The following is a 26,580-nucleotide window of genomic DNA, read 5'->3' as shown; positions in this document are numbered from 1 at the left end:
ATTTAATTTAATTTATTATTTTTTCCTGCAAATCTACTGTCCACATTCCCGTCCAGTGACAAAGAAAGAAGGGAATTGCTATCAGGAGTAGATGATGGAAATATTACAATGGGTAATCTGCTAGGAAAGACATCAAAGAAAGTACACAATCTTCTAATTAAGTACTTAAGGGCAACAGGAATAATGAAGAGAATTTAATTATTATTATTATTGTTATTATTATTAATAATAATTATTATTATTTATTTATTTTTATTTAATTTCGTTTTTCCTGCCAGTCTGCTGCTCCACCCTCCAGTAGTCCAGCAGGTGGCGGTAATGCACTTCTAAGCTGGTTTGCCAGTAAACACCACAGAAGAAGAAGCAGTCCTCCAGCAGCAGCATCTCCTGACCATCAATAAGCTAACAGCTAGCACACAGAAGCAGCTTCAATTCTCCTTTCAGCACTTAATTACACACTGAATTCATTTGCGTTCTTATAAAGAGTGTGATCTGCATCGACTCCGAAAAAGGTACAACATTTAACCCGACATCTTTAATCAAATCTTGTAATTAACGCTGGATAACAGGCCGAAGCTAATGCTAATCAGTTAGCATAACTTCAGTAACATCAGGCCAGTGGTGCCTCTGAAGTCCTGCTGTCAGATAGTTGGGTTATTAAGTCAACTGAAAGTCTGTGGTTTTATACAAAGCTTCTCTGACATTTAACCTTGTGTTGTGCAGTCATGGCTGCGGATTGGTTGGGTAGTTTGGTGTCTATTAACTGTGGTCCAACACTGGGAGTGTATCAAGGAGAGGTGGTGTCTGTGGACCAGACCAGCCAAACCATCTCCTTAAGGCTGCCTTTCCACAATGGAGTCAAGTGTCCTGTTCCAGAGGTCACATTCAGGTAAAGCTCAGACATCAATACTCTCAAGTTTCAAGTTTATTTGTCATATGCATTTAAAAGTACAATGAAATGCATTTTACCCTGGCTCTCTTTCTCAGCCCTTAAAATCTATAAATAGTACAGTTGATAAATGCTACAATAAATAAGACAATACCTGAGAATAAAATTATAAAACATCCATAAAACAATCCACAGCTCTGCATTCATTTAGTGCTACTGTTCAGTAGTCTGACTGTCTGAGGGTAAAAACTGTCTCTGAGGAGAGTTTGCTCCCTGGTTGTTTTTCACAGACTGTTTCTTCCTGTTACTAAATGTTTTACTTATTTTTCCTGCAGTGCCATTGACATAAAGGAGCTAAAGATTTTAGATATCAAAAATGGCAATGCTAGGAACAGCTCTTCTGCATCTACAAAGGTAAACAGTGCTCCAGTTGCAGTCCCAAAAGGTGACCCCAGGTCTGTGGAGAAACTCAACTCCCCTCAGCACTGCTCCAAAAGCCATGGAGAACGTCATCTGGACGTACCTGGCCAGCCAAAAGGATTTCGTCGAAGACACAACTCCTGTAAGTGCAATGTAGTTCAGTTTCTCGGTCAGATAATAATATTGCTGATTGTTGCTGTGTTGAGATTTACTTTACTTACTTAGTCCTTGTTGCGCCGGGTGGCATAGGGCAAGGACTAAAGATCTCCACTCATCTCTGTTGTTTGCTTTCTTCTCAATGCTGTTCCAGCTGTATCCTCTCGTCTTCATCTCTCCTTCGATGGTTCGCCTCCAGGTTGTTTTGGGCCTCCCACTTTTGCGTTTTCCCTCTGGTGTCCAACGCAATGCCACTTTTGTCATGTCATCAGATTGTTTCCTTAATAAATGTCCTAGCCATCTCCGTCTTCTTCTAATCAATATTGTTTCCATGTCCAAGCACCCTGTCGTTTTGTGTAGTTCATGGTTTGTAATCTTCCTAGACCAGAATACCCTCATGATCTTTCTGAGGCGGGTATTGTGAAAGCTGGAAAGCTTCCCTATGTCTCTTTCAGTCATTCTCCAGCAGTCAGCACCATATAGAAGGACAGATAGTAAACAGATAGTTGTATAACTTTATCTTGGTGTTTCTAGTTATATTATATGTGTCGACCTCCAGATGTTTCCAAGTCTTAGAAATGCTGTCCTTGCTTTTCCTAATCTGACCATAATGTCTCGGTCAGTTGAGATTTACTGTATGTTTTTTTCCTATCAGGGTCATCTAGTAGTCGAGGGGTAAACCAAGTGACGCCGAAGAAGAACGGAGTGAAGAATGGTCAGATGAAGCCCAGAGACGACGAGTGTTTTGGGGATAACATGGACGACGGGCTGGAGGCAGACTTTGATTTTGAGGGAAACTTGGCTCTTTTTGACAAAGCAGCAGTTTTCTCAGAAATCGACATATCAGAGCGCCGCAATGGTGCAAGGTCACGTGGGACGCCTCAAGAGCAGACACCTACTCGGTACCGTCATGATGAAAACATCCTGGAGGCCAAACCTATTGTGTACAGACAGATTACCGTGCCGCAGCCTGAGGCCAAAGAATACTGCACTGGTGAGCTGTTTCACATTGTAATGAAACAAATGGTAGCAAGGGCAATTTATCTGAGGTAAACTGTTAATTTTCTGGTGTCCTTTTTCCATACAGACTCTGGGCTTGTTGTACCCAGTATATCCTACGAACTACACCAGCGTCTGTTGTCAATCGCTGAGCGTCATGGTCTCTCACTGGAACGAAGACTTGAGATGACTGGAGTGTGTGCAAGTCAGATGGCACTTACATTGCTGGGTGGGCCCAACAGGTAAGCACAGAACAACTTTAGCTAAGTGACAGTTAAAGGAGTACTTCACCCACAAAATGAACATTTGTATATCAATTACTCATCCTATGTTATCTTGAATTCCTGCACGGTGAACGAGCAAAAAAAACAAATCTTGATGAATTGAAGTAAATGGGGGGCACGTTTATCAACAGCAAAACTATATCAAATTATCCATTTACAAACTCTCCCACAACTCGTGCAGTATAATCCAAGTGTCATTTATCCAGTCGTATGCTCACTCCTTCCCAAACACATGCATCTTTGCTAAGACCTTACTATTTAAAACACTTCCACATGAACAATCTCAAGCTTGCACAGGCATGCTACTCGTCCGTACGAGTCTGAAGTGTTTTAAATAATAAAGTTTTTAGCAAAAATGCTTGTGTTTGGGAAGTACTGAGCATACGACTGGATAAACGAGACTCGGATTATACTGCAGGAGTTGTGTGAGAGTTTGTAAACGGATGTTTTGATATAGCTTTGAAACATGGCCCCCATTTACTTAAATTGATCAACACTTTTCTCCGTTTTGGATTCTTCGTTCGTTCACTGTGGAGGCATGCAAAAAAACAGTTTTTTTCAAGAAATCATAGGTAACACGGAGTGAGTAATTGATGTAGAAATGGTCATTTTGTGGGTGAAGTATTACTTTAAGTCGTATTTGTATTTTATTGCTGGCTGAGCTAGTCTCCTATAAACCAACATCTGCCTGTAGTGTTACATAGAAATGAGTTACTTAACTGTTTACATTTACGTTTAAAATAACATGTCACAATATTGAGCACAGTTTATTATATTATTATGTTATATTACATATTTTGTCATTATATATTCATATGGTTATGTATTTGTCAATGTCTTCATCTTTTTTATTAATATTAGACACATTGGGCCTACATACTAGTGAAGCTTATTGTTTTATATGCTGAATATGAATGTGCTTGGAAAGTGCAACATTCAGGAAAGCAACTTAGTTTCTTTATTGTGTTTCTTCCAGATTCACTCCGAAAAATTTACACCAGCGTCCCACTGTGGCTCTGTTGTGTGGCCCTCATGTTCAGGGTGCCCAGGGCATCAGCTGTGGTCGTCACCTGGCCAATCATGAAGTGGAGGTCGTCTTGTTTTTGCCCAATTTTGTCAAGATGCTCGACTCAGTCACCAGCGAGCTCACGCTCTTCAACAAGACTGGTGGCAAACAGGTGTCAAGTATCAAAGGTGGGAATATTTTTCTGCTTTTATTTTTTTACATTTTGCATTCCAGGTGAGGTTAGATTTTTTTTTAAAATGTTTCTCTCCAACTCTACAGACCTTCCAGACACTCCAGTGGACTTAATCATAAACTGCTTGGACTGCCACGAGAACACATTCCTGATGGATCAGCCTTGGTACCGAGCGGCTGCAGACTGGGCCAACCAGAACCGAGCGCCAGTGCTCAGCTTAGACCCTCCTGGTAGTGGACAGGGGCAGGCAGTCGAGGCCAAGTGGTCCCTCTCTCTTTGCCTCCCCCTCCCACTGGCTGAGGGGGCTGGCAGGGTTTACCTGTGTGACATAGGCGTTCCTCGCCAAGTGTTCCAGGAAGTGGGAATCAAGTACATTTCTCCTTTTGGCTGCAAATTTGTCATCCCCTTGCACTCTGCATAACGGGACTAACGGTCAACATGACAGATTGAATCTTTCACCCTCCATGACCATTTGGGTTTTGGCGCCTTATATTCCAGAGTTCATCCATTAAGTTTCTAACTCACTCATCAACACGTGAATGGGACCCCTGTTTGGTACATTAGTTCTACAAGGACTAGGGCTGTCCCGAATACCATTTTTTGGGCTTCGAAGCTTTGGGAGAGTGCCGCTGCCACACTACTGCACACACACGCACCGCTACGCATAACAAACAGCGATATCCGTCTGAGAATAACTAATAATAATTAATGGTGAATATGAATAATGTTGTGGAAACATTCTTTATTTCATATTAATAAGGGATTTTTACATTATTATTACATATATATATATATATATATATATATATAAATAAAAAACAAAAAATAAAAAATGAAGCATTCGAATACTGATTTGGAGGTTGGTTACCACGGCAACGGTCGAAGCATTCGGGTCAGCCCTAACTAAGTGCATACGGGCGGGATAGGAAAGAGCTTTATTGAAAAAGTAAATGTGTTGACCATTAGAGCCTTCAGCCATTATGTATATACCGTTGTATTTACATGATATTACAAGATATTTTCATAAACACGTGTCAAAAATAATACCACATAGTGTTCAGTAGTTTTAGATTGAATAGGACAATCTCTGACTTATAATGGGGGGGGGGGGGGGGGGGAATCTGAATGTTACTGTTATCTAACCTCATTCCAAAGCCATCTGGTGAATAAATGGAAATCCACCATATAATTCATGCAAATGTGATGCTATTACATTAATCTGCATGAGACAACAGTAATTCTACTTACAATGGTGTTACCATTGCTAATGGCTTGGCTTACAGCCCGCCATTCTCTGCAGCCCTCTGTTACTGTTGTCTGATGTTTTATTAGGATAGAAAATCCATTTAAGACAATGTGGAATAATTGTCATTTGTGTGAGTAATTTTCAAACTAAGCCAGTGTTGAATGGAGCAGCAGTTCTGTCTGTTAATGGTAAATTAGGCTGTCATGTTAAGGGCTTTGATAAGATGACACAGCACGCAAAACCTCCAGCAATCTTTCCTTTTTGTGAAAAAAATGTTTGCTATCTACATTTTGTTATAATAGAGAGCTAAAGTCATGAGCCTCTGTTCCACTAGCTTCTGTTATTTCTTTTCATCAGTCGTCTCGAAACAATTTCGGCATCCACTACAGCAGTTATAAGAATTCAAACCTTTGTTAAAGGAACAGTGTGTAACATTTCAGGGATCTATTAGCAGAAATGGAATATTATATTCATAACTATGTTTTCATTAGTGTTGAATCACCTGAAATGAAGAATCGTTGTGTTTTCGTTAGCTTGGAATGAGCCCTTCATATCTACATAGGGAGCGGATCCTCTTCACAGTCCGCCATGTTGCTCCGCCATGATTCCAGAACGGACAAACCAAACACTGGCTCTAGTGAGAGCCTTTAACGTTTTTACGTTACCTGAAGGCCACCGTAGTTCTCCGACACGCTTGTGAAACTGCGGTAACGTTATAACTTGCAGTCTGCAACCACACCACTAGATGCCACCAGACTCTACACACTGTACCTTTAAACAACGATTACTTTGTGAGCATAGAAAAAACTACAAGCACCGGCCCTTCTGTCATTGTAACTTGTTTTGGTCCATATCCATAAAACATACAGAGCTTCTAGGAAATGTTTGTTAAAGGTTGTTAAAAACATAAATACTGAATAAACAATGACATTAGATTGTTTTTCAAAAACACTGCCGTCTTTTTCTAAACCCATGAAGCGAGACAAACGACATATTGTTCAGAAAAGACTGTTCCAGCTAGATTTTGAGTTAGTAGATTATTAACAAAGGTCAATTGTGAGATCTTGAATGATGTTTTCTCGGGAACAGAACCTAGAAGTTGCGGTTTTACTTTGGCTCTCTACTGTATCTGTTAAAGGACCATACCAGAGTGTTTGTTTCAGTTCCTTAACTAGAAATCATGTATATTCAACATGTTTTTAATTACAGGTTACAGTTTAAATTTATTTTTATAATTTTTTTTCTATTTGTTTCCAAGTACTAGATGATATTAAAAAATCTAGTCTGCAGAAGTTACATAATTGTTTGGCAATGTAGTTTAGTGCAGATTTCAAAAGTCTGCACTGGATTACAACATACAAAAATGAATGCATACTTGACATTGTCTGTGATGGACTAAAGTTTCAAGAGTGTCCTAGTAGATTTTCATGTTGAATGGAAGACAAAATACTTTAAAATTTCTAAAATGGTTCGTTGTGATGTAAAATGGAAGTTATTTGTAAGAAATGGTGGTATGGTCCTTTAAGTTTCAAACCACCTCGCCAGTTAGAATGTCAACAGTTTTTGTTTGATCAAAGTTGTGTTGGTTGACAATGCAAGTAGTGTTTTCTAAAGTATAAATGCTCTGTATATTTGGGATTTGAATGCATTTCTGGATAAATCATCTTGATCTGAACTCACAATCAAGATGCAACATCCTGCACTGAGTAGACCTCTTTGAACCGATTAGATTGGGTCTTTATGGTGAGAAATTACTGAACATTTATTTTCGTGAATTCCCCCTCCTGATGTTATGGAGTAATCCTGTTTGTGTACTCAACCATTGGTGGTATTTACCATGAAACTAAAACATAGACTGTGAAATATAATTAAAGCAGAGCTGCTTGTTTTGTGCTGCTTCTCGAGGCCTTGACTGAGGGGTTGTAGTTATGTTGTATCTCTACTGCCAGATCTGTTTGACAATGAAAGTCAAACCTCTTGCTTGTTTGACAAGATCACATTCATTTTGATTTGTCCAGAGATCATTGTGCACATCAACATGTACTTAAATCTTGTATCATTGAGGTCGGTGTTGTCTAGAAATGGCTGAATTGAAGCAGTTGCAGAAGCTACAAATGATGTCATCTGGGATATAGTTTATGGTGTGGCTTTGTGCCCACACATTAACTTCTCAGGAGGATTAAAAATACTTCTATTTGTTTTCTCTGTGCACATTATCCTGCACACAGTGAGAATAACTTTCATGCACAAAGGGTTTGTCCTTTCTCCTACATTCCTCCGGCCTGATGTGTTATGTCACATCTGTTGAGACAAGTCTGGCTTAGAAACATCAGCCTGAATGTGATGAGTGTTTTTTTTGTTCTCTCTCTTCTGACCACCAGGGGGCCATTAAACCACACTGTTGGTTGGCTCTTCCTTATTCTGTTGTAATGGCAGCTTTTATGTACTATTTCCTTAAACAAAGAGTGTTATTTCTCTACGAAATGTGAAGTCAGAATCCATTTGGGGTTTTGACAGGAAAGCACCTGTTTTTGAAAGTTTAAACGCAGGTTATATGCTTCTTGAGATTTATTAAATTAGTTTACATGTTTCAAATTCTCAGCACTGGATTGTTTTAGTCTATGATTAGTTTGCAGTTCAATTGCATTAAATATCCAGTGGGAGGTTTTTGTCTAGACAGGACAACTGTTTGGGGTTGAAGTTCACTGTCAGGCTTCTTGTGCAAAACAAATACTGTGCAGTCCTCTTGTGTCATGTGTCTGCAGAATGAAACATTAAAAAACAAAACTTTCAAAGTTGCTTTCACCTTGTGGATTTTTCTTGTAAACATTAATGATCAAATTCCTTCACCAACTTGGACTGAAATGATCTTTTTTTTTTAGCCGGACTAGTTCCTCATTAACGCGCATGTGCACTAAAAAATCAAGGTGGGGCAAAACAAAACTTGAATGTTTGTGAGGGGAAGAGGAGGAGTGAGCGGGGACAGCCTGAAGTAGACTCAAATTATCGCATTTATTTCACCGCTGCAACATTTAACCAGCTGAGTTATCGCGTGTTTTTGTCACCCTCTTTATTGTTTTCCAACACGAGCGTCGACACTTGTATGATAAGTGTGCGTAAAAGTTACATTGTCGTCATATCAAGCGACATTTCCCGCATGATGTTGACAGGAGACGCACCAACAGAAACAGTCTTGGCTGGTTTTTATTGAAATACTGTCGGACAAGCTGCTGAAGTTTCAGGTCACCTGAGGCAGATATCTCACTTCCTCATCGGGACTTCATGTGTTTTTTGCACTTCGACATCAAACTGTCTGCTATTTATTTCGTGAATGGAGGATTTGTCTGCTTCCTGCAGTAACTGAATCGATCACCTGTTGTTGACTCAAACTTCTCGCTTTTTTTGCCTGCAAACAGGTAAGAGTTTTATTTTGAAATGGAGCAGCCAACCTGTGTGTTACCAGCTTGTATACACTTCATGTTATCTTATTGTAACTGACAGCTCTGATGAAGTTTATCAGAAATCATTTGGAGCCTGTGGCAATACTTATATCAATGTTTTTTATCTCTACTTCCTTTTATATGATGAGTGCAGCTCAAAGTGCTTTACAGTAAAGTAAAAATAGGCTTAATAAATGTGTGATTTCCTTATTAACATCCTCCTCCTTCTTCCACTTCCTCTGTCTTTTGGGGTGCAGCAGCAGCAGCAGCATCATGCAACTCTCCAAATTGCTCTGACACATATTGATAATGATCATTATCTGCTGACTCAAGGTGCTGCATCAGATTAGTCACAGTTCCTTCCTGACAGTTTTTGACAGTTCATTTTGTTACTGACTTTGTAAAACTGGGCTGCACTTGCGGGAATGTTTCAAGTTTATTTATTCCTCATATGCACAACAGTACAAACGAAGAGGTCGTTGGCAATGAACATCTTGGGTCTCATGTTCCCTTCAACAATGCTCATTAAAAATGTATATTTAAACAAAAGAAAAGCAAAATGAGAATCAAAGAATAACATAGTGCAAGTTAAGATATAGGGCTTAAACCTGCAGTAGGCGGAATATTGTTTCCGCATCATTGGGTAAAGATTCCATAATAACCTTTCAGCATATTGTAGTTCAAGTGTTCTGAGAGAAAACTAGACTTCTGCACCTCCTCATGGCTCTGTTTTCAGGCTTTAAAACATCTAGCCCGTGACGGAAGACTTTGACCGATAACAGGTCATTTCAGAGAGAGAGAGCGTTCCTATTGGCTGTTCATTCAACGGAGGCAGCTGTCAACCAAACTCTGACCAAACGGTCAAACTAGGCACCGCTGATCAAATATTAATCAATATTCTGTTACTGTAATGCCTATTTCTCACCTCCAATGTTTTCAGAAACATCTTGTAGTGTACAGTTTAGCTGTAAAATGAGAAAGTTTGCTCCGGCTGGTAGGCGGTGCTTGGTTTTTCGTCAACTGATCTCAACATGGCTGCCTGGTCAAAAACGTTCTCCTTTTACAGCTACAAGATGTTTCTAAAAACATTTAAAAATAACTTTTCTTAATCATATTTGCTCCAATTCTTCTAACCACTACTGCTTTAAAGATAAACGTACATAACTATAAATAATTTGTGGAAGACAGTATTTCAATGGATAAACAGAATGGTAATGCCACTCAGTTTTGCTATTGCTCTTTCTCATTTAGTCTGTCATGCTTATGAAACAATTAATAAAACATTTGGACACTCCGCCAATGTGCCAAACAGAAAAAAAAAAAAGTTCATTGAACCAGGAGGAACCACTGAGGACCTCTTGGGTCTGTTTCGGGGTGATGCCTCTCTGGCTAAGATGGCAAGTTTCTTAAAAAGTCTGAAGCCAGTCTTGTGCTGACATACAGCCTCAGAGCTTCTTCCATAAAGGACTCCTCTTTTAGAGTGTGAGAAAAGTGTAAAGAGTGATGGAGCTGGTGAAACCACAGCAAAGCATGCCCTGCTACCCGGTAATGTGTCATGCATGGCTGCATCAGCAGAGCAGCATTGCACTGCATGGTGTGTGCATATAGCACCTCAGCAAGGAAGTGTCTGTCCACTAGTGCTCAGCTTTGCCTTACATGGTGTTTTATGGCGTGTTTACATAGTAAAATCATCATTTAACCACAGTGCGATACGGGTCAAGACCTTCATTGTGTTGTTTGAACTTTGGATAGGCATAAAATGCAAAGTTTACTGTACTGTCTGGATGCCAAATTAATGGGGAATTCACCCCTGACTGACAATCATTGATTTCCTCTTCCTGTTGCTCTGAAGACAGCCTTGTTTTTCAGTATTGAGTTTTGTATTTATTTATTTATGATAAACAGGAGGCTATTTAACCCTGTTATTTGCTGCCATGCCTTGTATCGCTGAGCCTCACAGGCAAAATTGACCGTCATTAAAGTGACACAATGACGGCTTGTGCTGCAGGGCCTACCGCTGGACTCGTACTTCCTGTCTCATATCCTGCAGGCAGTTGCTTCAGTGAGCTGTGCTGCTTCACCAGAGTCCAGCTGTTGTCCCGGAGGCAGAGGTGATTTCCTCCTCAGAGGTTTCAGACCCAGCTGGGTGAACTGTTGGCGTGCACTCGTTCTCTTTCTGTACATTTCTCACCACTCGGTGTGTTGGTTTGTGTATCTGCCAGATAAAAGCTCGGGGGATATATGGACAGAAATCATTGTTTCCTTCTCGCTGCACTTGGCCCTGTCACTCTGCTGCTGTAACGGTGATGATAACAGGGCAGCGGCATCAAAGCATTCACAGAGCATCCTGGGACTGGAGGGTCAGGATGAGGGGCAGCAGATTACCCAGAACCCCCTGCTGCTGCACATAGAGGAGGGATGCAGTAGCACACAGACATGATGCTCCATGTGACGGTCTTACTACAGGATATCCAGTGGTGGAAGAAGTATTCAGATCCTTTACTTAAGTAATACCAATACATTAATATGAGAATACAGTCCTGCATTCAAAATCGTACTTAAGTAAAAGCACAGAAGTACTATCAGCAAATTACACCCAAAGTATCAAAAGTAAAAGTACTTGTTACATAAATAAATGGCTCATGTGACTGATATATTGTTAATATTGATGCATCAACGTGTAATCAGCATTTTAAAGTTGTAGCTGATTGAGGTGGTGCTAATTTTTACTACTTTATATAGTATTAAATTTCATCCGGTGGTTCCCAACCTAGGGGTCAGGCCCCTTCAAAAGGTCACAAGAAAAATCTCATCTCATCCCAACTCGTCACATACTGACACTTTGTCAGACCCCTCGGAGTCATTTTTCGGTCGCAGTAAACACGTGCTCAATGTTGTGAATTAAACAAAAACTCTTGCTTAAGTTCAGGCAATAACACCACTTAGTTAGGATTAGGAAAAAAATGACATGGTTGGGCTTAACATTACTACGTTTTTACAGTGCAAATGGGACTTTACGTTGTGAACAGGGGACACTAACGAACAGCTGATTGTAACGTGAAAGTGAAACGTAACGCACGGGACACAAACAGATGTCTCCTGGATGAAAGCTTTGTATTGCGAGTGTTTACTGTTGTCGTGGATGGGTTTACGTTGTAGTTAATGGAAAGCCTGGTGTGTCTCATACTGCCAATAAAGGGTGCCGTGTGCGGTGGTATCGAACGCCGACGACCATGACAAAGCTTTTTTTTTTGACACGCTGGCTATGAGAATGGGCCGGATATAAACATTTTTATAAATTATTTTTGGGACTTTGTGCCATGAACACTTATTTAAATGAAACCATCTTGTCATATCACCATCGTCATTTTAAGAGGGGAAATGTCTCTTTGGTGGAACTACTAACAACTCGTCAAATGTGACAAGGGGCCCCAAGTAGACACTGCTTCTTTGTAAGGGGGTCATGAACCAAAACGAATTGGAGCCACTGATTTAAACGTTAACAAGGCAGTTTATTTGACTTCTTTTATGTAAAATTTTTATCTGAAATGTAACGGATCACTCTGGCTGTCAGATAAATGTAGTGGAGTAAAAACTGCAATATTTCCCTCTCAGATGTAGTGGAGTAGAAGTATAAAGTACCCTGAAATTGCTCAAGTACAATACAACTATACCTCAAAATTCCACTTAAGTACAGTACTTGAGTAAATGTACTTTGTTGCTTTCCATGCCTGAGGATATTTGTTTGAAGATGCCCTGTTATTCTTTAGATGATGATGCGCATGATGCTGTTTTTGAGTGACAATTTTGCAAATCAGTCCACACAGGACGTCCAGCCATCCTCACTTCATTATATCTCAGCAGTTTTGCAACACCTTGCATTATCAGCATTCTCACCTCTGCAGATAGACGAGGGAGTGGCAGATTTAAACACGACCAAAGTAGACATTTCTACATTCCTGTCCTGTCTTGCTTCGTGCAGTCAGGCTGCCGCTGAATTTGTACAGTTGAGACTACGAGTGGCTTGCACAAGACGAGAGAAAACGAGTCAAATGTTGATCAACCGGTTTGGTTTGAACAATAGGATTGTTATGGATGCCAAGAATATGCCAAATTGGATTATAATAGCTACATGAGCTTTGTTTGAATGTGACACCTCTACTTATTGGTGGCTTGTTACATTTGGAGTAAGTTTGTGCTCTTCCCTGACTTCACTTACAGTTTGCTGGTTTCCTGTTGCTTTCAGTAACTTATGTCATGCATCGCTTCTCCTGTAGAAGACGATATCTCTCAATCGGATGTAGTAATTCACAGATCGCAATCTCTGTATCATGGCATCGTTAAGTATGAGGCTATATTTGTCTATGTTTAAAAAAATAATTCACGTGATACTAACAGAGCAGAAGACACAAGTTGATTGTACTCGCTGAATAAAGCGTGAAGTTCATATGTCCAAACCTGCAGAACTGAAGCATTGCTGCACTTAAAGCTACTCACTGGACAGACCGATGATGATAGACTTCTCAATGAGAGAGAGGTCAGTAGAAGCCCAGGGGTCAGTAGAGACTCAACCGACTCACAATGCTAGCCTTGTCCGCCTCTTGAAAAGAGCAAGCTGTGGTTCCATGTCGAGCTCTCTGGAAATGGCAATGTGACACCATGACAGACTGAGTTCTGTCCCATTCAGTCAGCTGCTGGTGGCCTGCTGCTGAGATGCATTCACTGTCCCAAAAAAGAGGAATTAAAAAGTGCTTCTTGTGTGTCGGCCTTGGCTCTATTGATCTATTCCTCACATGGTGAGATCACTTTGCTCCTTCACCAAGGACTCTGCCCAGACAGAGTTTTCAGAGCATCATGAGTGTGATATCCTGCTTGAGTTATAACACCTACTGAGATTTTAGATTTGATTTCTCACCTAGCCACGCTAGCAGCATGGCTCTAGGGATGGCATTGTCGGTCAGTCCACCACTTTGGTCCAGACCAGTGGGCTACCTCTGGGTCTGAAAAGTGAAGCCAATGCGGTAGTACCTTAAACTTGCATTCTTTCTAACAGCCAGCAGGGGGCGACTCCTCTGGTGGCAAAAAGAAGTCTGATTGTATAGAAGTCTATGAGAAAATGAGCCTACTTCTCACTTGATTTATTACCTCAGTAAACATTGCAAACATGAGTTTATGGTCTCAATCACTAGTTTCAAGTCTTCTTCAATACAGCATGATGTTCATTTAATGAATTATGGTCCCATTTAGAGTAAAATAGACCATAAAGCAGGGTATGCTTTAGGGCGTGGCTACCTTGTGATTGACAGGTCGATACCACGGCGTTGTCCGTGTTTTCGTCTTAGAACTTTTAACCCTTTCACAGTGTGTTTTCAGTTCATGAAAGTTAATTGTAACATTTTGGTGTCTTACTCAGCGTTCGGTTGTCCACCGTCTTGCATCACTTCTAGTTGCAAATAGCCAAGATGGCAATGGCCAAATTGCCGAACTTGAGGCTTCAAAACTGTAGTCCACAAACCAATGGGTGACGTCACTGTGCCTACGTCTACTTCTTATATACAGTCTATGATTCATGGTCCCCACAGGATGATTCTTACTGACTTTAGTAATCCCCTGACTTTACCTCTAGCACCACCAGCAGGTTGATATTTGTGATTCAGAGTGAAATGTCTCGTCAACCGTTGGATAGATTGTCATGCAATTTGGTGCAGACATACATGGTCTTTGTTAAACTTTGGTGATCCCCCGACTCTATCAATGGTGGAAGAAGTGTTACGATATTGTAGTTAGAGGTGCAATGTGTAGGATCTTGCGACATCTAGTGGTGAAGTTGCAGATTGAAACCAACTGAAACTTCTTCCTTGTGCCAAGTGTGTTGGAGAACTATGGTGGCCGACGCAAAAACGCGAATGTCCCTATCTAGAACCAGTGTTTGGTTTGTCCGTTCTGGGCTACTGTAGAAACATGACGGTTGGCTCCGTGAAGAGGACCCGCTCCCTATGTAGCTATAAATGGCTATTTTCAGGTGATAATACACTAAAGAAAACAAATTCATTAATATTATATTCCATTTCTGCCAATAGATCCCATAAATGTTACACATTGTCCCTAAGTAAAAGTAGCAATACCACAATAAAAGAATACTCAGTTACAAGTAAAAGTACATAAGTAATATCAATAAAATGTACTTTAAGTATAAAAGTAAAGTACTGACTAATCAGCTAAAATGGACTCTGTTGTTTTTTCATTATTATATATTATACTTTTAGATCATTATTATTGATATAGTAACATGTATGTTGTATTTTTAGGTTGTAGCTGGTTGTGGTAGAGCTAATTTTACTCATTCTTTATACTGTTTAATTTACTGTATAACAATGCATAATATTTTATATGCTCATTATAGGTTTTTTAGATCTTATTCTGCAAAGTAACAAGTAACTAAGTGCCAAGTACATGTAGTGGAATAAAGAGTATAAAGTAGCATACAATTAAGATCAAAGGAGGTACAAATAATAACTCAGAATTGAGTAAATATACTTACTTACTTTCCACCACTGCTCTGAGGCCACAAGATTGGTTTGGTTTTCTTCACAATAAGCATTACAACCTCAAAGCTCCGCTATTATGACTTCAGACTTTTAGTCTTCTTTTCCTGTTATGACCTTCTGCCCAGTGTTATATGTCAAAGTGTAACCTAGAAAAGATGGGTTTGTGATGAGCGGATGCAGAATGGGGCGGGTGTCGTTGCTGGGTTGATGATGGGCGTGGGAAATGAGTCCAGATAGACAGCTGCAGTACTCCATGGGGGACAGCATCCCTCTCATCCTCGTCATACCGAGTGATGACAGTTCCAGATGATGATTTTTCACTCTCACATTTGGTGTCTGTGAAGAGGCCGGTCATTTATTTAAATGCTTGGAGAGTGATATCAGCAGTGTATCTGTTGTCATGTTTCTAAGACCTTCACACTAATCCATACAGGAAGTGGACTGCATAGTAGTGGACATGTCGGAGGATGTGACCCCATGTAAAGCGACAGATCTATCAGAGCCAGGATTTTCCCTGAGCTCTGACCATTGAGCCCCGCCACCTCTCCATGGGAACTGATACAGGAAGAGAGGAAGTGGGGTTTTGGGAGGATTGAGAGGGGGGATGTTGAGCATGACTTCATCCATAGGTCATCATTTCGTTTATAACGCCTCTGCTCTGATTTGTTGTGCACGTATCATGGAAACGCTGCCCCTGGGTGAGTCAGGCCTAAGGTTACAGTTGCAGTGGCTGCTTTATTGACGTAAAGAAACGTTGGGCTGGATGAGTCCCTCGAGCATGGTCAGATCTCACCACAAGTTTGCATTCCAGCACTTAAGAGAGCTATCTCGATTCCTACCAGGGCCAGTCATTGGGGCTTAGCTGGAGAACCAGTGTGTGTCCATTTTTGGTCAAAATGAACCTATATAGAAGACAAAGTAGATCTGCTTTTTATTCATCAGCTAGAATATTATCCCGAAATATACTTGAGTTATTATCCACCAGCACACTGATGCCTTGTCTTTATATACATATACTGTTATCCTGCATCATGGAAACATTCTGCCCAAGTTGTGAAAGTGTGATTTTAAAAAAAAACTTGTTAGTTCTGCTTTCTGTATCGGCGAGTTATTTTTACTGACACTGTCTGATCTGAAGCTACTCTAGTGCGTTCTGACAATAGCTGACTTGTTTACTATACAAATTAACGTTCACACCTACACAGCTAACTCACAAACTCCCTGAGGATTTGTTTTGTGGTTGAGTGAATATCTTTGAAGCAGGGGCGTCTCACTGACTAAATTATGTTTCTCCTTTTAGGTACTGAATGTGTGTGCGTGTTTACCAGCTCTAATGGTAGCAGCTAGAAGACATAAGCTGTGAGAGGATTGAACCGCCTCACCATGACAGAGGCCCAGGTAAGTTCGGCCTCCAGATTATGTGCATGTCAGATTCACATTGAGACATGTCTGATGAGTAATTTACAAGACATTTGTTTACTTATTAATGATGTGCCCATATTCCCGTAGGCTCCATGGCCACAGGGCACAGAGTGTGTGGCCAGGTACAACTTTAAAGGCACATCAGAGCAGGACCTGCCCTTCGACAAAGGAGATGTGTTGTCTATTATTATTGTCACAAAGGTAATATCTCATGTTCCTATTAGGGCTGTCAATTGATTAAAATATTTAATCGTAATGTATGTTAATCTGTTCAAAATGTACCTTAAATGGAGATTTGTCAAGTATTTAATACTCTTATCAACAAGGGAGTGGGCAAATATGCTTGCTTTATGCAAATGTATGTATATATTTATTATTGTTCAGGGCGATGCAAGACGTCAGGGTGGCGCATCGCCCTGTCAGGGTTTATTTCACCACAACGACCGGCTCGCTTCAGATAATCCCTTACGTAGTTTTGCTTCTGAGTTCTCATGCAGTATGTCTGTAGATATGAAAACACATAGAATGACTACATGGTTGTGTTTCCTAATCCACATTAATATTTCATTTTAACAATTTCTGACATTTTGTGTTTCAGGATCCAAACTGGTACAAAGCCAAAAACTCTGCAGGTCGCGAGGGGACAATTCCAGCCAACTATGTTCAGAAAAGGGAAGGTGTGAAATTTGGTGGCAAGCTGAGTCTAATGCCGTGAGTACACAGTTTATCATGGTTTAGTTAGTTCTGATGATCACGTTTCAAAGAAAACAGGATCTTGTGTCTATATCTCAGAAGTTGCCACCACACCAGCTTTGTGTGGTGTCTGAAGCGATGGCTAAAATAACTTCCTATGGGCTATTTGTCGTGGCAGTGACGCCGTAGTTATGTGAATGGAGACCACAGTTGGGTCGGGCTGTGTTGTAATTGCAGTGCACTTGTGTCTGTTTCCAGCTCAGCGCTGCTTGAACTCTGCGTAGTTTCCTGTTGTTTCTTTTCTATCTCAGACTGAAGCAATCTCAAAAATCTCCCCGTCTGTCCACATGACGGGTTTCCGTGAACATGTGAGTGAATGACATGTTTATTTATAGAGCCCTTGATCACAAAATTATGTCTCGAATGACTTCATGAAGACAAACCTACCAAGACAACAACAACCAGTGGCAAACCAAACACACAAAGAAAGGTAATATGAAACATAACATGATAAAATATAGCCATTAGGAAGACATAACAGCCCTACTTGAGCTACTCTTGGCTTCATCTAACCACTATTGACCTTAAATCATCACCTTTTGGCTTTGTTCTTAGTCAACTACGATTTCTTTAGTCGATAAGTAATTTTATTTATGCTTTTTTCATGCTGAATGACTTATTTCCAAGAAACTTATGAGCACATCTCTGGTAAAGATTTAAAGTAGTGCTTTTGTGTGATTCTTTGTGGAGAAACTCAGTTTTACAGATCTGTAGATTAAATCAACTAATCGATTAGTCGATAAAATCGAGTGTGTTAGTCCACTAGGAATTTCTTTGGTCGAGGACAGCCCTATTATTTATACATACAGAACAGTGTGGCTGAGCGTCCGTTCTCTTGTACAGCAACATCTTGTTTACAGTTACACTGAAAAATTGTATTAAAGAGGACCTATTATGTTTATTTTCAGGTTCATACTTGTATTTTGGGTTTCTACTAGAACATTTTCTTATACTGGTAATGCTGCAGCACCTCTTTTCTCTCTCTGTCAAACTCTTTGGACTGCGCTCCAGCTCCGCTCTAACTAGCATTGTATGAGGGTGTGCCAAACTAATTGCTAGGCAGGTATTATGCAAATGTGTTACTTAGTGACATCACCACGTTACGGAAGAAAAGGCGGGACTTGAAGCAAGGCGTTTCAGGCGTTTCAGGAGCAGTGTTTCTGTGGGGGAGAGTAACTCCCTTAGGGCTTTGTAACTTTTACATGCACAAAAAACTATATAATACACAAGGAAGGAACACCAACTGACCTTATCATATAAAATGCTGGTCTCATTATTGTAAATATGAATGTGAGAGTCGAATGGTAAAGGGGATCTAAGCCTCTGAGTGGAGGCAGCACTATGTATGTGAGATATTAAATACCTGTAATACAGAACTGAAAGGAAAACTCCTCTTCCTACACCTCAGAGAGAAGCTGCTTCTGTTTCTGTGGGAAATGAGGTTTTGTTTGAGATATTTAAATGAAACTTTCTCATGGAGCCAGATTCAAATGAATTTACTGTACATGCTGTCAATAATAGAACTGGTCACAGTGGATATGCAAATCTATTCCTCTTGATCTCCGGAACAGTGTTTGTTTTGTTCGCATTAAGGGCCCATTTAAGGTTGATAAATTAACATTATGAAGTGTATTGAACAAAGAAATATGAAAATGTATCAAAGGCTAATGGAAAATAATGAGCAACACAGGCCCCAACTGGATCCTTGCAGTGTTTCCTTAGTAATTCAGATTCGACCTTCACTGCTTTTACACACTGATGTCGGTCTGATTAATACCTCTTAAAGGTATTCGTTCCAGTGCTGACAGAGGATATACTTTGTTAAAATAATTACAAGATAATGCTCATTTTGGAGGCTGTAGTTTGCAGTGCTGTTGAACTATATTACACCGACTAACTGTGTTATACTTAGTGCTGTGTCTAATATTTAGTCTCCCCTCATTGCATTGATAAAAATAGGATGGACAAAATATTATAAACACTTCTCAGTATCTGTATAATGTGGTTTAATTCAACAGCACTGTACATGTAGCTGCCAAAATGACCATACAGTTGAACTAATACTGCTCTAAAACTGGACATTATAAATTTCATGAAGGGCAGATTTATTGCAGTACTGTTGTATTAGACTGCATAAGTTTTGGATTTGTCTACCTAATAAACTGGCAACTGAGTGTACCTGTAATATGCTTGATGCAAACAGACGAACGTCTGCAGAAAGGGTCCAAGTAGATCTCAATCATTTTGTTTCTAAAATGTATAACTTGTCATCATTTTCAGGATTGTTGTTTTTTAATTCACAGTGATTAGATTAGTCTAGGTGAGAGCGTTGTAATGGTCTCTTTTTATAGATGTTTTTACCTCTCTCTCACCCCCAGATGGTTTCATGGGAAGATAACGCGGGACCAGGCCGAGCAGTTGCTTCACCCTCATGAAACCGGCCTGTTCTTGGTGCGAGAGAGCACCAACTTCCCCGGCGACTACACTCTGTGTGTGAGCTGCGAAAGCAAGGTGGAGCACTACCGCATCATCTACTCCAGCGGCAAACTCACCATCGATGACGAGGGGTTCTTTGAAAACCTCATGCAGCTGGTTGAGGTAAGACACTGAAATTAGTTTTTGGTTTATAAATAAGATGAGGGGTTTCTAGTTTTGTTCTGGTGCTATATCAAGCTTTCGTCTACTGTATGTTTGTTTCATTTTCCTGTTTTAGAGCCCAGCGTCTCTGCGCTACCTCATAGACCACATACAGTTCCTGGAACAAATAATGAACAGGAAGTGTCAAAGAGGAAGAGTGAACAGTGTGCTGAGGTGCAGAGTCCTAACCTCAAAAAGACACATGGCCTTTTACTCTCAGACTGAATCCTTTTCCCCTTTTAAACAAGCTTATTTTGAACCAAAGCTTACTAAATACAGTATATTTTACAGAGTAAAAGAGAGGAGTATGAGTAATTGTAGTCTGGCCTGTTTAAGAGGAAACCTGGTCAGTCCTCCATTACATGTTTTGGTAATTTGACTTTACAGCCCTCCCTTGGTCATTCTGAAACACTGCTCGCTGAGTTTTATTGCCCCTAAACTGTGGTGCTTTTCTGTGATATGTATATTTATTGAAGCTCTCTTAGTGTTCAGAAAGGCGGTACAGTTATATGCTTAAATATTCCATAAAATATAAGCTTTCTTTGTAGCACTACACCAAAGATGCCGATGGCCTGTGCACCAAACTAATAAAACCAAAGGTGGAGGAGGGGTCGGTGGCCGCTCAGGATGAGTTTTCCAGGAGTAAGTCTCATTTTGTCACTCCTTTACAATTTATGCAACCACGTCATTGTAGCTTTTTTTGTTTATGAGAAGCATGTATGGGCCTGTTATGTTTTTTCCTCTTTAAATGACCAACAGGTGGCTGGTCGATGAACAGAAAAGACCTCAAGCTGCAGCAGGTCATTGGAAAAGGAGAGTTTGGAGGCAAGTTTACACTGCATAGTACAAGTGACCTAATTTTATTTCATTGCTTACATGTTACAGAGGTCAGATTAGGGCTGCAACTAATGATTATTGTCATTGTCGATTAATCTGACGATTATTATCTTGATTAATCAATTAGTTGTTTGGTCTATAAAATGTCAGAAAATGATGAAAAATGTCGATCAGTTTCCCAAAGCCCAAGACACAACTGTCCACAACTCAAAGATATTCAGTTTACTATCATAGAGGAGTAAAGAAACCGCAAAATATTCACATTTAAGAAGCTTGAAACAGAAAATATTTCTTTTTTTCTTTAAAAAATTACTCAAACTGATTAATCGATTATCAAAAATAGTACAAGTATAGGTAAAACTTGAGCATTAACTTAACATTTTTCTGTATAGAATTTGTACAAAGGTTTTGATAAAAGTCAAGTGAAACATTAACCATGCAAACTTGCTAAACTACATTATTCATAACATATGCCCAGTATGGTTCAAGTGAAGGTTTTTGTTATTTGTGTTGTTGGATTTGTATCAGGAAGATGGTTAAATAAAAGTACTGTTGAATGTGAGTTAACAGTTCATTGTTATCATTTGTGATCCTTCCAGATGTCATGGTGGGAGACTACAGAGGGACTAAAGTAGCTGTGAAGTGCATAAAACATGATGCTACAGCACAGGCCTTTATTGCAGAGGCTTCTGTCATGACGTAAGGAAAATCACATATGTTATCCCGGGGGTGATTTTTTTCAGAAACATGAATAAACAAGTAACATGTAAACTGCATAACACGTCTGTGTGCTCCTCTCTGTCCTCAGGCAACTACGGCACGATAACCTGGTGCAGCTGCTCGGAGTGATTGTAGAGGAGAAAGGGAGTCTGTATATAGTTACTGAGTACATGGCCAAGGTAGGTGGCAGACTGTCAGTATGATTATTTGTCAACATCCAATGTAGAGCTGCAAAGATTAATCGATTAGTTGTCAACTATTAAATTAATCGCCAACTATTTTGATAATTGATTAATCGTGTGAGTACATTATTAAGAAGAAGTCTAAATTCTCTGATACCAGCTTCTTAAATGTGAATATTTTGTATGGTTTCTTTACTCCTCTATGACAATAAACTGAATATCTTTGAGTAAACAAGACATTTGAGGACGTCATCTTGGGCTTTGTGAAACACTCATCAGCATTTTTCACAATTTATGGACATTTTATAGACAAAACAACTAATCGATTAATTAACAAAATAATTGACCGGTTAATCGACAATGAAAATAAACGTTAATTGCGGCCCTAATCCAGTGTACTGTTATAACAATGTCACTTGTTTTTTTTGTTTTCAGGGCTGTTTGGTTGACTACTTACGTTCCAGAGGCCGGACGGTACTTGGTGGAGATGCTCTCCTTAATTTTGCACTGTGCGTATGACTGCAGTATGTCTATAATATCTACAATTATGCTGTTTTAAAGGTACACTGTGGAGATTTTGATCACTAGAGGCACTGTGGAGCAATGTTTTGATGAGCGGCTCCCTGATTTTTTTTATATTTTGTACTCTGTATGTCAAATTACGGATTGTATTTGTAAAATACACTCGCATGTAGGCCTACCTCAAAAACGAACCATTATTACCAAATAACAGGGACAAGAACAGCTGTATGATGTCTCTCGGCTTCATGCAATTCCACATAATTTGGTGACGGTTAGAAGTGTAAAAGGCAGCAATGCACCAGTAACAGGAGGAGAAGACGAGAAAAAACAAACAGCAAATGTTTCATAAAGTTGGAGATGCATGCAACACATTGTGGGCGAGAAACACTGAATGTAAACTAAACCATGTTTATTTGCAAAACAACTCCAGTGTACCCTTTAAGATTGTCCATGTTTTATTGCATCAACAGGAAATTTGTACTGCATGTTTTTAATCCCAGGATTGAGTTGAAAGAGAAAAATCCTTCAGGTTTTGAACTTTCTTTTCTTGTACTTTTACAGAGACGTCTGTGAAGCCATGGAGTACCTGGAAGTCAATAACTTTGTCCACCGAGACTTAGCAGCCCGCAACGTTCTTGTGTCGGAAGACAACTTGGCCAAAGTCAGTGACTTCGGCCTGACCAAAGAGGCCTCTTCCACTCAGGACACTGCTAAGCTGCCTGTGAAATGGACATCGCCGGAGGCCCTCAGAGAAAAGGTACATCATTGTTTACAGGGACTGTTGCCTTGTGTAGCTCCAACTGATTGAAATAAACTCTTACATGTGTGTTTTTCTCTTAATCAATAGAAATTTTCCACCAAATCAGACGTTTGGAGCTACGGTATTTTGCTTTGGGAGATTTACTCTTTTGGCCGAGTGCCTTACCCGAGAATTGTAAGTATCTATATATTTTTGGAAAGAGGCAAACAGAAAATATTGAGGAGGATTTAGAGCTTTGATTTAAGAAGGAGATTAATCAGCAATGCATTTAGAGTCTAGACTCTTTCCTATTGCAGTAATACATGAGAATGTGTAGTTTATCTTACTTAAGGGTACAATGTTGGTGTGACTTTTATATAACCTAAAAATTTACAATATCTATACCATCTAAAAAAGGTTTTCTTTGAGGTAATGTACATACTGGAAATTAAGTAGGATAAAAAAGAGACTCTAAACTACAATCCTCTTTATTGCAAATGTGACAAAAATCTATTTTTTGTTAAGAAAAAGTACTGTATATACTGTGTTCTTTAATGTGTTGACTGTTTTCTGACCAGTCACATCGCTTGCCTCAAATCCTCCTTGTCTGATACAGAATAGTAGTTTTTATTTTTAAGTAATTTATGTTTTCTATCAACAACTTTTTCCATTCTGTAGCCATTAAAAGATGTTGTGCCTCGAGTGGAGAAGGGATACAAAATGGACTGTCCAGAGGGCTGTCCTGAAGTGGTGTATAACATCATGAAACAGTGCTGGAACCTGGATCCTGCTGCTCGACCAAGCTTTCAAATGTTGAAGGAGTGGCTACAACATATCAACCAAGGGATGAAAAAACACTGAGACAGAACAGACCCAAAGAGTGACTTTCCGCCTCCTTCATTTTGACCACTTGGACCATAACCTAGGAGGGAAAAAATAGATTTCAAAGGACTGTTTTATTTTGCAAAGTTCACGACAAAGTTTGCATTCACCCATCGTCCATGAACCGTTAATTAAAACTGTCAACGTTTATGTTTCTTAGCGTCATTCTCACCTCAGGTTGTTGCAGTAATTCGTAATTACTGGCTCAGTCGCTCTAGTGAGTCTTTCCTGCGCTCGGTTATCAAGAGTGAATGATTAACTGTCATATCGACGAGTCTTTCTTTAGAACACAGTGCTGCCTCAGAGCCACAGTGCCATGACCTGTTTTTTTAAATATGTTTTATGTCCTTTATGTTGATATCCTTGGTCATATTGGTGGCATCATTACATTTTATGAACAGGTAGAGTAAACCGTAATTAAATTTGAGTTGACTGAATCCATGATATCCGTTTAAAGAGGAAAGACGCTTCAAAAGTAGGAACAGTCTTGATACATCATTACTTGCTGTATTATTTTTTTTATAGTTTCCAGGTACACTTTTTTGCATGAATGTTGGATTATTTTGTTAAATGGACTTAAGTTAATATAACTATAATTATGCAGCTCTATTTTTTCATTGCTATCTAATTTTAAATGTGTTTGGATCCCTATAAGTCAAATAAAGAAGCACAAGTTTGGACAAATGTCACCTTTACTACTGATATAATAACACCATTCAGCTCAGTCATGTAGAGATCATTTCCATGTACAGAATTTTCCATTCGACATTGATAAATGTTTTATTTTGGGAATCTTTGGATTTGACCAAATTTTCTGGATTTTGTATGTAATGAGAAAAGGAGAATGTTAATAAATGTACTGTGCTGCCATTTTTTCAAAAATAAAAAAATATTACATTTTGAAAACTTCTTTTTTAGCATCCTTTTTTTTTTTTTTTAATTAAATTGTAAAATTCAAAGTATTTGCTATTTAATTTGGAAGTAGTAAATTGTAATTTAAACGTCTGTAAAAGCGTACTGTAATATTCCTCAAATACTGTACTTACAATTGGTACCAGAACAATTTGGAGGTATTTTTTGTTACTTTCTACTTCCACCACTGATATTTTATGGACTATGATTGTGTGTTTTGCATAAAACTCATTGCTCTGCAAAGAAACTAGATAATTACAGACATTAGATTAATATAGTAAAGTTAAATAAAGCACAACATTTGTTTTTAAAATAAGTCAAAATACCAATATTTACAAGCTGTAGTCACGTGGTGGGCTACTTTTCTTTCAGCATTGCAGCGTTTTAATAAACGTTATTGCTGTAAATCCAGTGCAGTTTACAAAAAAGGCAAAAGTGCCATCAATGGATGAGCTTTCTTATTTAAGGAGGGTGAGAAAGTAGCTATATATTTAATATAATTTTCTGTTTCTTTCAAATAAACGGCAAACAAAATTTACATTTGTGAATATGAAACTTTGCCACACAAAAGAAACAAATTAATAAGGAAATACGAGTCATTGTCTTTATCACGTAGAAAGAAACCACAGATATCTTTAAAGGGGAAAGAAAAGTCTTGCATAACATTAGTTTTCATTTTTTTTACTTCTGAAGTGACAATTTAATAGCACTGCAAAGCTTTTATTTCAGCAGAAGTAGTGGAACCTGGAAGGTCTGGATGCTTCCCCATAAATACCTAATTGTGACTAAGCTTAAGGAGGTGTCTTTCAAAATTATTCAGAAATATTACCCTGCCAATCACTACATGCAGAAAAAAAGACATATATATATATATATATATATATATATATATACATTTCTTGGTGATGGAAATATGGCTTAAAGGAATTAAAGACGGAAGCCATAATTAATATTTATCATATCTTTAAAGACTTTACATTATGATGGGAATATGTGGTGCTTGGTTCATTAAAAAACCCAGCAAAAGTTTATAAATTATAATGAATTTGATAATGATGGCATTTTTCTTTTTTATTAATGATGAATGTAAATTTAACAATTAAAAACTGTATATGTGAAACTACTTTGTAATTCGACTAACAAAAAGGCTATCAAGACACTTAATATCTGTATGGTTTGTACTATTTTTGTTCTATTTTGAAATTTATTCTTTTTTTTTAACTTTTTTCGACCATACTATACTATGACCATGTTTTGACGTAATATACTATATAATATAATATACTTTTCAAGATACTATGGTGTGCCTTTTTTTTATATAACTTTTCTCGACATGTATAATATGACTTTTTTCGATTTTGTTTTTAGACTTTCTGTACTGTGACTTTTTTCGACATACTATTCTGACTATTTTTTCAACATACTAAACTATGATTATTTTTTCGACCTACTATACTATGACTTTTTTTTGTTTTTTTCGACATACTATACTACGACCATTTTTTTTTTTTCGACATACTATACTGACTTTATTTTTTAACTTTTTTCGACATACTATACTATATATATATATTTTTTTCTACATACTATTTTTTTTTTTCGACATACTATACTGACTTTATTTTTTAACTTTTTTTGACATACTATACTATACTTTTTTAGATTTTTTTCAACATATTATAGTATCACTTTTTTTAACCTTTTTTTTTTTTTTTTTTTAAACTTTTTTCTAACTACTAATCTTGACTTTTTTTTTTTTTAAACTTTTTATCCACTTACTATACTGAGTTTTT

The 26,580-nt window shown here is 38.7% G+C and overlaps 2 protein-coding genes across 4 annotated transcripts; both read left to right on the top strand.

Moving 5' to 3' along the window:
• The first annotated feature begins 353 nt into the window (after positions 1-353).
• edc3 (enhancer of mRNA decapping 3 homolog (S. cerevisiae)) lies at positions 354-4,615 on the top strand. 2 transcript variants are annotated; one of them, XM_037765988.1, is made up of 7 exons: positions 355-512; positions 724-889; positions 1,225-1,451; positions 2,121-2,459; positions 2,553-2,706; positions 3,725-3,942; positions 4,034-4,615. In XM_037765988.1, the coding sequence occupies exons 2-7, from the start codon at positions 726-728 to the stop codon at positions 4,366-4,368; spliced, it is 1,437 nt and encodes a 478-aa protein (XP_037621916.1). In that variant the 5' UTR covers positions 355-512; positions 724-725; the 3' UTR covers positions 4,369-4,615. The 2 variants fall into 2 exon arrangements, with proteins under 2 accessions (XP_037621917.1, XP_037621916.1); XM_037765989.1 differs by having other exon boundaries at positions 354-889.
• A 3,523-nt stretch (positions 4,616-8,138) lies between these two features.
• Positions 8,139-24,781, top strand: LOC119486610 (tyrosine-protein kinase CSK-like). Of its 2 annotated transcripts, XM_037766830.1 has the most exons (14): positions 8,139-8,609; positions 10,684-10,744; positions 16,482-16,579; positions 16,691-16,804; positions 17,202-17,314; positions 19,735-19,954; positions 20,542-20,635; positions 20,753-20,818; positions 21,430-21,529; positions 21,639-21,729; positions 22,168-22,241; positions 22,816-23,011; positions 23,102-23,188; positions 23,672-24,781. In XM_037766830.1, exons 3-14 carry the CDS (start codon positions 16,565-16,567, stop codon positions 23,852-23,854), a joined length of 1,353 nt encoding a protein of 450 aa, XP_037622758.1. In that variant the 5' UTR covers positions 8,139-8,609; positions 10,684-10,744; positions 16,482-16,564; the 3' UTR covers positions 23,855-24,781. The 2 variants fall into 2 exon arrangements, with proteins under 2 accessions (XP_037622758.1, XP_037622757.1); XM_037766829.1 differs by lacking the exon at positions 10,684-10,744 and having other exon boundaries at positions 8,140-8,609.
• Positions 24,782-26,580: the final 1,799 nt, after the last annotated feature.

The sequence above is a fragment of the Sebastes umbrosus genome, chromosome 4 (genome assembly GCF_015220745.1).
Source record: "Sebastes umbrosus isolate fSebUmb1 chromosome 4, fSebUmb1.pri, whole genome shotgun sequence".
NCBI lineage: Eukaryota > Metazoa > Chordata > Actinopteri > Perciformes > Sebastidae > Sebastes > Sebastes umbrosus.
The sequence above is the reverse complement of the archived record's forward strand: the minus strand, read 5'-3'. Positions and strand labels throughout refer to the sequence as shown.

Excerpts from the sequence above, each read along its gene's own strand:
- edc3 (XM_037765989.1), top strand. The coding sequence starts at position 726 with ATGGCTGCGGATTGGTTGGGTAGTTTGGTGTCTATTAACTGTGGTCCA. Across the intron at positions 2,460-2,552 it reads GGCCAAAGAATACTGCACTG|ACTCTGGGCTTGTTGTACCC; the intron begins GTGAGCTGTTTC and ends TTTTCCATACAG. Across the intron at positions 3,943-4,033 it reads ACAGGTGTCAAGTATCAAAG|ACCTTCCAGACACTCCAGTG; the intron begins GTGGGAATATTT and ends CCAACTCTACAG.
- LOC119486610 (XM_037766830.1), top strand. Across the intron at positions 17,315-19,734 it reads GGCAAGCTGAGTCTAATGCC|ATGGTTTCATGGGAAGATAA; the intron begins GTGAGTACACAG and ends TCTCACCCCCAG. Across the intron at positions 23,189-23,671 it reads GAGTGCCTTACCCGAGAATT|CCATTAAAAGATGTTGTGCC; the intron begins GTAAGTATCTAT and ends TCCATTCTGTAG.